The 13,999-nt window shown below is 38.8% G+C and overlaps 1 protein-coding gene across 1 annotated transcript in view; it reads right to left on the reverse strand.

Moving 5' to 3' along the window:
• The window catches only part of GDAP2 (ganglioside induced differentiation associated protein 2), a gene marked incomplete at its 5' end in the record, with an annotated part of 65,654 nt that overhangs the window by 4,649 nt on the left and 47,006 nt on the right, over window positions 1-13,999 (reverse strand). Inside the window, one exon of the mRNA XM_019655801.1 lies at window positions 6,818-6,961. Coding sequence (XP_019511346.1) covers window positions 6,818-6,961 — 144 coding nt within the window. The remainder of the gene's footprint in view (window positions 1-6,817; window positions 6,962-13,999) is intronic.

A 13,999-nucleotide genomic window follows, 5' to 3' on the forward strand; every position in this document is an offset into this window, starting at 1 on the left:
GTCCTCCACAACTAGACTGAAGAACAAAACGACAGCAACTTGTCTGTTCCCCTTCCCCTAATTCCCCAGCACTGTTCCCATCCCCCAATTGCCCAATAAAAATAAAAAATAAAAAAAAATTGGGAAAAAAATACTGAAAGCAACAAAGGAATAAGACAAGCCAATAAAGAAACAAAAACTCATAGACGCAGGCCAATAGTTTAGTGGTTACCAGAGGGTAAGGGGGGAGAAGGTGGTAGATGAGGGTAAAGGGGATCAAATATATGGTGATAGAAGGAGAACTGACTCTGGGTGGTGAGCACACAATGTGATATACAGATGATGCATTACAAAACTGTACACCTGAAATCTATGTAACTTCGCTAACCATTGTCACCCCAATAAATTTTAATTACAAAAAATATATTGGAAAAAGGTTTTTGAAATTTGCGATAATTTGAAAAAACTTGCAGATGAACCATGTAGCCTAGAAATATAAAAAAATTAAGAAAAAGGTATGTCACAAATGTATAAAATATATGTGGATACCTGTCTATTTTATCATTCACTACCATAAAGCATCCACAAATCTATTATAAAAAGTTAAAATGCATCGAAACTTACATACATGCTTACAGACTGAGGGGACCCCATTTACAGAGAAATGTAAACAAACATAAAGATTCAACATTACATCATAACTGCACCAAATTAACTATAGTACGTGCTGTACTACTGTAATTTTGTAGCCATCTCTTATTGCTATTGCAGCGATCTCTGGATTGCGAATATTTGCTTAAAAACTCTGTGTGGCCCTAAGCATCTCTGTGGGAGCAGTCTGTCGCCCCAGCGTATTGCAGGAAAATGTGATTTTTTTCACGGTTCTTGTGTATTTTTCATGTGTTTAGTACAATACCATAAACTTTCAATAACACCATGGGACCCACACAAAGCGCCACTAGTGATATCGGAAATAGTCCCAAAAAGCAGAGAAAAGTCATGACATTACAAGAAAAAGCTGAATTGCTTGATAGGTACCATAGGTTGAGGTCTGCAGTTGCCCGCCATTTCAAGATAAATGAAGCCAGTGTAAGGGCCATTGGGGAAAAAAAAAAAAAGGAAATTTGTGAAGTCGTCACTGACACTACACCAGCAGGTGAGAAAACCTCGTACTTGTTGCAAAATACCTTTTAATCTCATATTGAAAATGCAGCTCTTGTGTGGGTGCAGGATGGCTGTAAGGCAGGCACAGGTATAGATGCTAACATGATTCGAGAAATGTGAAGTCATCCTATGACCATTTAAAGCCAAAGGAAGATGAAGCTGGGGAATTTAATGCCAGCAAAGGATGGTGTGATAATTTTAGTAAGAGGTTTGGCTTTAAAAATGTCAAGATAGGGCTGGCTGAGTGGCTCAGTTGGTTAAGAGCTCGCTCAAGAGTTTGAGCTCTGAGCAACAGTGGTTCGATTCCAGCCCGAGCTGAGCAGCCGCTGAGCTGCCAACAGGTAGCAGGATGGCTCAGCTAAAAAAAATGTCAAGATAACAGGAGCAGCAGCTGCTGTCCACCAAGAGGGAGCATACAAGTTTCCAGACACCCCTGGGAAAATCACTGAGGAGAAAGGAAATTTACCTGAACAGGTTTTTAATGCAGACGGAAGTGCCCTATTCTGGAAAAAATGACACAAAGGACATTTATGAATGAGGAAGAGAATCGAGCGCCAGGGGTTCAGGCAGGAAGGGATGGGCTAACTCTACTGTTTTGTGCAAATGCTGTCAGGTTTGGGGTCAGGACTATAAAGGTCAGGGCCCATATCTATAAAGCTGCTCACCCCTGAGCCCTGAAGCTAAAAATGAACACCAGCTGCCAGGCTTCGGGTTGTCGCACAAGAAGGCCTTGTGTATAACATGAAGACCCTTTTTCTTAATTGGTTCCACTCCTCGTCCCTGAAGCCAGGGAGTACCTTGCCAGTCATGGAGTGTCTCTTAAAGTTTTTTAATATTGGACAATGCTCCTGGCCACCCAGCACCCCATGAGTTCAACACCGAAGGCGTCATGTGGTTTACTTGCCCCCAAACATGGCATCTCCAATGCAGCCCCTAGGTCAGGGGGCATAAGGACCTGTAAGGCTCGTTACAAGCGGTATTCTATGGAAAGGGCTGTCAACATGATGCAACAGAGCCCCAATAGAGAGGACATCATGAAAGCCTGGAAGGATTACACCACAGAAGAGGCCATCGTTGTTACGGAAACAGCCGTGAAAGCCATCACGCCCAACACAATGGATTCCTGCTGCAGAAAACTGTGTCCAGATGCTGTGCGTGACCTCACAGGCGTCACGACAGAGCCAATCAAGGAAATCATGAAAGAGAGTATGGAGATGGCCGAACAAGGTTGGGGGTGAGGGGTTTCAAAGATGGATCTTGGAGAAATTCAAGAGCTAATGGAGGCCACACCAGAGGAATTGCCAGAGGATGGTTCGACAGAGATGAGTGCATCGGAAGCAGTGCCAGATGGTGAGGAAGAAGACGCAGAGGAAGTGGGGCCAGAAAACAAGCTGCCATGAGATGATCGGGCAGCAGGGTTCTGATTGCTCAAGGCTGATTTGACTTCTTATGACATGGACCCTTCGTTGGTACCGAAACTAAAGCAAATGGTGGTACTGTGTGGGAACACTTGTAGATAAATGAAGAAGCAGACCGTAAGACAGAAATTAGTGCATTTCTGCAAAGTTACACCACGTGCGCCTGGCTCTCTGGCCTCCCTTCCTGTCTCCTCCACCTCTTCCACCCTTGTCACTCCTGAGACAGAGAGACCAACCATCGTCTTCCACCAACTTCTCAGCCTACGTATGCTTCGTGAAGACAATGAGGATGAAGGCTTTTATGATGATCCACTTCTACTTAACTAACAGTAAATACTCATGCTGCACAGTTAATAAACTTATCTGTTGTGTGTTTTTGTGTGATAATCAAATAACTGTGCAGCAAGAACTGTAGGACATGTTTTTGTCATCATCATTGTCTCCTAAGTACTCATTGTATAGAACGTCATGTGCAAAAAAAAAAAACCCCAAAAAACAAATCATCGTGAGCAGGGCTTGTATGGGAGTGGATAGCCTGTCCTTACATAGGTATAAAGTAAGTGGCAGTTCATGTAAAATTAATTATGTGTTAGCTTTGTCATTGTTTTATAACTTTGTTTTCAAAGAAATGTATTACCATATGGTATGCCTCTCTCGTAACTGGAGAAACTGCGCATCAGCCTACTATCACGGGTAAGTGGTTTTTAAAAAGGTGTAACAATGTTTCCAACGCTGCATTATGAATATGTATGCCATAAAAATTTTATAGCCATTCATTAGTGTGTAGGCTGGGCTACCGTGAAGCAATAGCATCAGTGATACTAGGCTACCATATAGCAATCCTACTGCTGCTGCTTCGTTATCAATGCATGAATCGTTATACAGGCTGTAAATAGATATCAATTTCTTTTTCACATTATCTTTTCATTTTGATGTCTAGTGTTAGTAATACCGTATTTGCTGGCGTATAAGATGATTTTTTGGCCCTGAAAAATATGCCTCCAAGTGGGGGGTCGTCTTATACGCCAGGTACACTTCAGATAGACTGCCCATAGTGCTTGCCCCGTGCCATAGTGGCCTCCCGATGCCCGCCCACTTCATTCCACATACCGTTCAGGCATCAGCAGCGCTGCTGGGTGTATGCTCGGCTGTTATGCGATTTTGCTGTTATGCGATTTTACCACACTCGCAAAATCGCACACAGCCGACCATACACCCAGTATGATAGCGCAAAATCACGAATCGCGATACCATACTGGGTGTATGGTCGGCTGTGTGCGATTTTGCGAGTGTGGTAAATTCGGGTTACCGTATATTTCTTTACATATGTATTGAAGATTCGCGATTTTGCGCTATCATGGTGCCTGTTAGAATGTTGAAGAGCTCGCACTTGCGCACTAGTGAGGTCCCAGGGAGATGCTGATGCAAGGGTGGACCAGACTGCTATAGTGACAGGGCGGGCAAACAGGGAGCAGGGACCAATCAAATCAGGCTTTGTATACAGCCAACAGCCAACCACAATACTGCACCATTGTACAGTACAGCATAGAAAATGTCGACCAGTCAAACCCCTATCATCCCTATCATGGCACCAGCCAAAAGAAAGAAGTATGATGCAAATTTTAAACTGAAAGTTATAAACTTTGCTAAGGAAAATAATAATTGTGCTGCTGCAAGACAATATGGAGTAACAGAAAAGATGGTTCGGGACTGGAAATCAAATGAGAAAGCATTAAAGAGTATGCCAAGGGGTAAGTGTGCATTAAGAAGAGGCACCCCACACTGGCCAGAACTCGAAAAACATGTAGCAGACATGGTGGCTCAACATCGCCAAAACGGTTATGTGGTGACACGAAATACAATACGCTTGTTTGCACTTCAGTGGGCCAAATCAAATCTGATATTGTTTTACCTTTTATTTGGTGTGTGGAAGGTGTGCGGAAGAGGGGGTGGTCTTATACGGCGAGTATATAACAAACTCTGTATTTTGAGTGGAAATGTTAGGGGGTCGTCTTATACGCCCAGTCGTCTTATACGCCGGCAAATACGGTACATATAACATCTACAGTATTTTGTATCATATAAGACAATATTGATGTAGGTACTGACAGATGATTCATCTTGTAAACAGATGACATAAACTTATAGTATTGATAGTTACAATACTTGTAAATGTATTTTCTCTTTCTTATGATTTTCTTAGCATTTTTTTTCTCTAGCTTACTTTACTGTAAGAATAGAGTATATAATACATATAGAGGGTGCCAAAAATTGTATACACATTTTAAGAATGGAAAAAACTGTATTAAAATTATACTGATGGTAACCACTTTGAGCACCTCTTGTAATTGCAGAAGTCAAACGTGACTTGTATTCATCTTTTGTTATCGGTATATAGTATTACAATTTTAATACAGTTGTTTCCTTTCGTAAAATGTGTATACATTTGTTAGGCACCCCAGGTATATAAAATATTTGTTAATCAACTATGTTATCTGTAAGGCTTCCAGTAAACAGTAGGCTATTAGTAGTTAAATTCTGGGGGAGTCAAAAGTTATATGCGATTTGCAACTGCGTGTGTGTGTGGGAGGTGTTGATGCCCCTAACTCCAGCGAGGTTCAAGATCAACGTGCTGCAGATAGCATGTAAAGCTCTACTATCTAGTGATCTGCCCTCTGCCTGCCCTTTCCACGTCATCTCCTGACACCTTCTTTTGTTTCTTCCTCCTTTTTATTCTTCCCTTTGGCTTTTATACACAGATGGCCTAATATCTCAGTTTTAGAAAGCTCTAGTACAGGTACAGAGAGATGATCCAATGACCCAAGTGTTAGATTATAGATTATTTTATTTAATTTTGATTAATCATATTATTAATTAGGCCTGCATTTGATATATAAAAGATAACAAAAACCTAAAACAAACACACAAACAAAAAATAAAACCAAGCTTGAGTGTGGTGTGGATATTAATGAAATCCTGCTTGCTAGGTTTCTAAGTACACAGAAAATATGTTGGCTTAAAAAACAGCCCATTGGGTTTTCTAACCAAGGCAACCCAACTGGTATATTTCTATCCCAGAAAATATATTATAAAGCCAGACACCAGCTTCCAATTGTGACTCCAAATTTTTGGTATCAAGATGTCTTTTAGTGACTTTCACATTTTCTGCTACCCATTTTTTAAAAAAAATATTAAGAAAAGTGATGTATATAGTTTGAAAGAATAATAATAAGGCCATTTTCTACTCCGGCAGTCTGCAGTACGTACAGAACTCATGTTCTTTTTCCCCTCCCATATAATCAACAGTCTTTGTACCCAACTGCTTAAAAAGCACTCCAGTTAGAAGTGCTCTCTGTGCAAAAGCCCAACATGAAATTTTATGAGCCATAGAGCACATTAAATACTTTGCTCTTCACAGAAAGGAGAACAGACATCATTGCTGAAGTTCAAGAAACGGGAAAGAGAAAGTGTGTTCTGGGATATTTATTTTACTATATACATGTTGTACAATAATTAGGAAAGAAGAATTCATTTCAAACTTCATATAATTGTCAAATATATTCCCTGACTCATGCAGAAAGAAACGTAATCAGCAACAATTAAATAAGGAGACGGGTGATCTTTTGGCCAAGCAAGTTCCTCACTTTGTGTGTGTGTCTGTGTGTGTGTGTCCTACTAAAGGGATTGTGTGAATACGCACAACAGAACAGAGCTTTGATGAAATTCAAGAGTAGCCCTTTATTAGTGTTTAAGTAATAGATTCATAAATGCATCTAGAAGTAATAATACTAATGTTATTGGTTGATGAGCTTAAAAACGTTATTCCAACTTTTAGCAAAATGAAACTTTTAGTAGAGACTAAGATAGGCTACCTGGTTTCCAATTAATACTGAACATGGACACCAATAGATTCTTCAGGGTTTATTTATGTAGATGAAATGCTATACCATCTTAAGAAAATTAAGCAGAGGTATGTCTCAAAGGTGGCAGAAAACTGACAATAACCACCAAGGATTAGCTTCAACCCTACAGCAGAAAACTCTCCCATTGCTGTTTACTGGGGGAAAAGCTCTCTCCAAGGACAAAGCGTTTTCCTCAAGTTACTGTAGTAAACATGTTAAATAACACCGTCAAGTTTACTAAAACCCACTAATTGCGTTCACATCGTCTTACAATGAAGGGGTGTTGTACTTACAAGCACCGCCCTACTGCATGTTAAGGTACCACAGCAGGGGAGGGACACTCCTAGTACTTACTCTGGCATCATATTCAAGGACAAATGGAGGAAAGTCGATCTGCTCTGGGGAGATGGCAGAGAAGAGCTGGTGGAGGCTGTCCACGTGGTGGATTTTGTCCTTCAGTCCTGAGACAGAAAAGGTGGTAAAAAACCATGTTGACACCTGAGTAATAGAAAACAAGCCAGAGTTAGAAATATAAACTTGATTTTGAGAATTGATGCTAGATAAAAACTATTTAGAAATTGAAACTGATGTCAGAAAAATCTCGTAATAGGTAGTATTTTTCAAAGTGCAGGCTTCAGTTCATCAGTAAATTGTGTAATTCGTTTAGTGGATTATAAACAGCACTAAAAAAAAGAGACACACTAGAGTAATAGTTACTAAGGAATGTAGCAGGATGGGCTTTGTTTCCTGACACGTGGGTTTCCGTTAACCGTCTGTGTGCTCCTATGTGTGTCGTGTGTGGTGATGCCGACATATATATGCTTCTTAGTGTGGGTGTGGTCAAAACTGCTGCGTATTTGGTAGAACTGACTCACCGGGACTCTGAAAATGGTGGCTATCTCCAAATTTCACAAACTTTTTCATTTTTTCAAATGAGATTGAAAAGGAAAGTTTTGCCCAAATTTAAGACATTTACTTTTCAGTTAACACTCAGTATGCAGACTCTTTCTCAGTTAATCATGGCGAATCTCTTGGGTGTGGGGAGCCAACTTTGCTCATTTCACTTCGCAACACGCAATCCCTCTGTAAAAGCCAGTCTGCAAAACTTGTTGGTTCCAAAATTAGAGAATTCTTGATAGCTGGCGGTACTGACATAAACTCGGTAATAGCTAGAACTTACAAATTCTTCTTCTTCTATCTAAACTAGCAATCATAATTGGTACCAACAGCTTATGCAACAGTTCTATGAGGTAGGTATTATAATGCTGCCACCTCCATTTTATATAAGTTAATATTTATACATGGGGAATATAGAAGAGGTATAGAGTATTGAAGGAGGTAAACTTTATGCATGAGTCAGATCATGGTAACGTGCATATACGTTATCTATATATGTAATTTATATTTATGTAAAGAAGGCAGGTAACATGTAATATGAATTCTCAGTGCATGGGCATTGTAAACTCCAGCTGTATAACTGGGTACATTATAAATACAAGCCACTTTGGGCACCTGCCACTGATGCCAATCATTTTGTTAATTTCTTTTGACCCCAAGTTCTTCAGTGGTTGTTCCAAACCTTCCATATATTCTAAGCCTCTAATACGACAAACTTCCTGCCTGCCTGCTTATGAGAAAGGCATGGAATAACAACACAGAACTAAGTGATCTATCAGAATGCCACCCAAACTTAGACACGCCCACCACTTCTCCCTTCCAGGTCCAAAAAGATGATCCTCTCTATTCAATTCACATAACCTCATGTTTAGATCTCATTTATAGCACTTATTCTTACTTCCTGGTATTTCGGTTACTTATATTCATTTCTATAGTACTACCTGGCAGACACTCATAGAATAGTCTAAAGTTTTATAAGGTACAGACAGAACCATGCATTCACACGCATTTGATAAAGAAAGAATGAAGGCCCATTTTATAATGATTTTTATGGCCTGGGTCACTATTTTATTTTGGCTATGCTATCAATGACCAGTATAAGGTCTCCAAATTAACATTACCTTCACCCCGCCCATCTTACAAAGTTTATTTGGAGGGAGGTTGGTGGGGTGGGGTAGGAAGGCACTTGACCTTGCTGGAACCGAGTTAATTTAAATAAAATTAAAGTCACTTAATTACATGCCAAAAATCAGGGTTTTTTCACATCAGTTGCTTTTAAAGCACCTGCTGTTATATACCTAATTGATACAAACTTCTGGATTAAAGAAAATTCCAGATTAGGAGCTCCACAACCAGCCACAGAGGTAGCTGATACACTAGGAGGAGCTATGGGGAGGCCATGGAGAGTTTAGAGATTCTAGAAAAAGTTTAAAAAATAAGGTTGCAGAGTCAGAACAGAGAACCTCCAGGATGTGTCAGGAGACACAGTTATGCAAGGAGTTCACATCTACTGTGGGCTAATTAAGCATTTTGCATGGTTGTTGGTGACACAGGGTAAAGGGATATGGCCATTCCTCTAAAGGCAGCGTACATCCTGGTAGAGGTGCTAGATTGTAAGTGTAAAGAGTAACTACCTGAGGCAAAGTGCACTGAATGCAATGAATGGCCAAAGAAAACCAAAAATAGCTATTATATGCAAGGAACTGTGCTACCTGGAAGAAGGTGTGATTACAGAGCTAGAGGCAACTACACAGGGAATTTCTGTACCAGTCTCTTCTCACTGTCTCTTTGTACATGCCGCTCTTTTAGCTCTGATACCTGTTCAATCCTTCACCTGGGTAACTGTCCTTCAGAGCTCGGATCAGAATTCACCCCAGTGAGGAGGCTTTGTTGACTACCCTCCACCCAAAGCTGGAAAAGGAGCTTCCAGTAACACTGTGTTTACTCATATGATTGCATAATTAACATTCTGTATTGTATTATCTGATTCTCTAAATAGACTGTAAACTCCCCCATGTGGGGACTGTCTTAGTCAATACCGTTTTCACAGGGTCTAATGGATGCCCAACATAAAAAGTGAGGAATCAATATGTGCTGAAAGAACTAAAATGGAGGAATAAGAGTTTCTGGACTTATTATTTAGGGATGGTCTAATGTTCCTTTATTTTACAATAAAAATAAATTATATTTCAATCTGAGACTCAGTTTCTTCATCTATAAAATGAGCAAGGTAGGCTGAAATGACTTGGATGGTCTCTCTTACACAATCCTATGAAATGACTCTTGAATATGCTGTCCTATACAGCCAGCAGGGTGGGGTGGTGGTGGTGGTGAACTCAAGAAGCTTGCATCAGGAAAGAATAGGCAGTGATCTTAGGCATATAATCCTTGAAAGAGAAACACACTTTTATGTCGTATTTTCTCCCATTGCCTCCTTCACATCCCTCAAGTATTAGCAAGAGAAAATTACTCAAAGTGCATCGACATGGAAACCCAGTCAAAAGTTTCTGTTCAGGGAGAACCAAGAGCATCGTGTTCACTGTTTTCATTTTAGTTTTACATAGCCGGGCTTTTAATTGTCAATTATTTGTAAGTTATAAATATACATTTATTTAGGTAAATGGCATGACTTAGTATCTGTTATTTTAAGAAACTGAAGAAAATCTGAAATTTGAAAAAGGACTGCTGTGATATTTTGTGAATGCTAGAGATTCTTTCACCCAATTATTCAGAAATGCAAGGCCAAGAGCACAGGACCACAAAACAATGGAAACTAGGAAAAGATGGTTCACACACGTGTGTACTCAAGTAATCCACCAGAGCCAGAAACAACAGTGGGTTTAAATTCTATCAGTTTGCATTCTATTAGATTTCAAAGAAGAAAAGAGTAGTGATTTATATGAGCAGTCAATTATCACTTTGGGTGGAGTGGCCTGGAAAAGATCTAAGGAGTACGAAAATCAGAACAGCATGACTCGATTGTTTTATTATCCCTTGATTTCATCTCATTATTTTATAATTACAAACACTCCATTTATAGTTCTTGACTTAGTATAAAATAATGGTGGATTTCATGACACATGGTGTTCTTCTCTCGAGCCTCCCTCCTTTTCTCCATCCCCACATATCACGGCGAGGTAACAGGATTGTTTCACTTTATAGATCTGCTCGAACTGCCATTCACACTGACTCCCCTCCGAAGCAATGCTGACAGTGTGACAACCAAGGCTAGGGGCTCTAACACTGAAGTTTTGGTAATGTCTATCAATTGATGTCACATGAAGATGGGTAGTTATTTACTGACTTTCTAGTGTTGGGAGAGGAAGGGTTCAAGTCAGATCTTAGCAAACAGTGGCTACGTGTTTTCATAAATCTGATACAATAGAACACTCTCCTCGTAAGCTGGAATTTGTGACAGGAGTAAAACAAGTTTTCCATTAAAAAAACGACAAAAGTGTTCACTAAAGTTGAAAGAATTTCACAGTGAATACGGGTATAGCCACCACTCAATGGTCAACATTTTCTGTATCACGTGTCTTTCCATTCCTCTATCCATCTGTTAATCCATCCCCGTTTTGCTGCATTTCAAAGTAAATTACAGGCATCAGTAAATGTTCTCTAAATACGGCATTCATATTTTTGAAAAGAGTTCAACATTTGTTCAGTTTCTTTGCTATAAAATTTATATTCGATGAAATGCACAGGTTTTAAGTGTACTTTTGCTGCTTAAGGAAATGCACATGCTGTAGAAGCAAAACTTCTATTAAGATATAAAATATTTTCATCACCCCAGAAAGTTCCGTGAAGCCCCTCCCCCCCAAGGCAAACAGTTCTGATTTTTTTCTACCATGGATTACTCTTGCCTGCTCTAGAATCTCATGTAAATGGAATCACACAGTGTGACTCTTTCCTGTAAGGCTTCTTTTACTCAGCATGATGTTTAAGATTCTTTCATGCTGTGTATCAGTAGTATATCATTTTTTATTGCCAAGAAATATTCCACTACAAGAATATACCAGAGTTTAATTATTTACAGTCCTACTGATGGACACCTGGGCTGTTGGAAACTAAAGCTGGGTGAACATTCCTGTAGAAGTCTTTTTATGCACATGTGTTTTCATTTCACTTGAAGGAATACCTTGCAGTAAAACTGCTGGGTCACGGACTAGGTATACGAGGATATTCAGTTTATAAGAAACTGTCATAACTTTTTTTCAAAGTGGTCGCACAATTTCCCAATCCCGCTTATAATGTAGAATTCCAGTTGCTCCACATCACTGGCAATTTTGGTCTTGTTGGTCTTTTACATTTTAGCCAATCTAGGGGCAGTGTAGTGATACCTCACTGCAATATTTTTAAAAACAGCTATTAAGACATAACTGACATATAATAAACTGCACACATTTAAAGTATTCACTTTGTTAAGTTTTGATATACATCTCTACCCATGAAACCATCACCTCAATCAAGAAAACGAACACGCCCATCACTCCCCAGGGTCCCAGGGTGTTTTGGAGCTCCTCTCCCCTGCCCCTCCTCCCTGTCCACACGTAACCACTGCTCTGCTTCCTGTAATTACACATTAGTTTGCATTCCCCAGAATTTTACATGAGTGGAAGCAAACAGTACATAAACTTGTTTGTCTGGCTTCTTTTACTCGATATAGCTATTTGAGATTCATTCAAGTTGTTGTGTGTATAAATAGTTCATTCTGTTTTACTTCTGAGTAGTATTGTATTATTATGGATAGGCCACAGTTTGGTGATCAGTTCTCCAAGTGATGGGCACGTGGGTTGTTTGTAGTTTTTGGCTATCACAAAGCTGTTAGAAGCATTTGTGTACAAGTCTTCGTAGGGATATGCTTTCATTTGTCTTGGGTGATACCTACGAGTGGACTGGCTGGATCATTGGGAAGTAGGAACATACTTAACTCTTTAAATAAACTGCCAAATTATGTCCCAAAGTTTCTGTAACATTTTATATTCTGACCAGCACTGTATGACAGTGTCAGCTCTGTCACACTCTCACCAATATTTGGTACGGTGAGTCTTTTAAAATTTAGTTACTCTAATAGGAATATAATGGTATCTCATTTGGGTTTAATTTGCACTTTCCTAATGACGAATTATGCAAAATATCTTTTCATGTGCTTATTTGCCATTTGTATATTTTCTTCGCTGAAGTGTTTGTGCAAATCTTTTGCCCATTTCTAAGTTCAGTTGTTTCCTTATTATTGATTTTTAAGATTTATTTACATATTCTAAAGAAAAGTCCTTTATCAGATAAATGCTTTAAAAAGATTTTTTTCTCTTGGGCTATGGCTTATCTTTTCATTCTTATAACTATCTTTAAAAGGGCAGGAGTTTTTCATTTTGATGAAGACCAATTTCTTTTATGAATCGTGCTTCTGGTATTGTACCTAAAAAATCTTTGAAAGCAAAGGTCTTTCAAAGGTCACAATGCTTACTCCCCTGTATTTTCTTCTGTAAGTTTCACTGTTTTGTACATTTAGGTCTTTGATCCACTTTCACTTAAGTTTTGTATATGATGCAAGATATGAATTGTTCATTTTTTTTGCATATGGATATCCAATTGTTCCAGTATCGTTTATTGAACAGACTATCCTTTTCCCACTGATCTGATTTTGCACTTTTATCGAAAACTAATTAGCCATATATACATGAATCTATTTCTGGATTCTTTATTCTGCTCCACTGATTTGTCTATTTGTATGCCAATACCTCAGTGTCTTGGGGACTGTAGTTTTAGAGCGAGCTTTGAAAGCAGGTAGTGTTTCTCCTTCAACTTTGTTCTTCTTCTCCGAAGTTGTTTTGGCTATTTTAGATACTTTGCATTCTGATTGGTCAATTTCTACAAAAAAGGTTGCTGAAATTTTGGTTGGGACTGAATTGAATCTACAGATTTAGCAGGAACTGACAATTTAACACTATTAAGTCTTCCAATGCACACACATAGACTAGGTCTTCACTCTCTTAGGCTGTCTTTTGTCTCTGTCTTCAGTGTTTTGCAGTATATATAACTTGTACAGCGTACAAGGCTTTCAGGTCTTTTGCCATGTTTATCCCTAAGTGCTTAATATTTTTTGATACTAGTGTAAGTAATGTTGCCTTTTAAATTTCAATTTGATTGTTGCTAATATATACAAATTCAATTTTTGAATATTGCTATTAAATCCTGAAACCTTGATAAAACTTACTCATTAGTTCTAGTAGCTTTTCTGAGGATACCATAGGGTTTTCTAGATAGATGATCATGTAAACTGTGAATAAAGACAGTTTTATTTATTCCTTTCTAAATCTAGATGCATGTTCTTTTTCTTGCCTTATTACACTGGCTATGGACGTCCAGTACAATATTAAACAGAAGTAGGGAGAGAAGACATTATTTCAAAGACATCCTAAAGACCAAGCAAATCCTTTGTCTCCATTAAAGAAAAAATTTCAGTAGGTGAACAAAAAATAAATGGATGAACAAAAAACAAATGATGAGATTTTTGGGAAATACTCAAGTACTACTTACTTCAGTGCTACCATGTTTCCCTGAAAATAAGACCGGGTCTTATAGTAATTTTTGCTGCAACAATCTACATTTATTCATTTATTCATGTACAAAAATCTA

This window comes from Hipposideros armiger, unplaced genomic scaffold (assembly GCF_001890085.2).
Source record: "Hipposideros armiger isolate ML-2016 unplaced genomic scaffold, ASM189008v1 scaffold_247, whole genome shotgun sequence".
Lineage (NCBI taxonomy): Eukaryota > Metazoa > Chordata > Mammalia > Chiroptera > Hipposideridae > Hipposideros > Hipposideros armiger.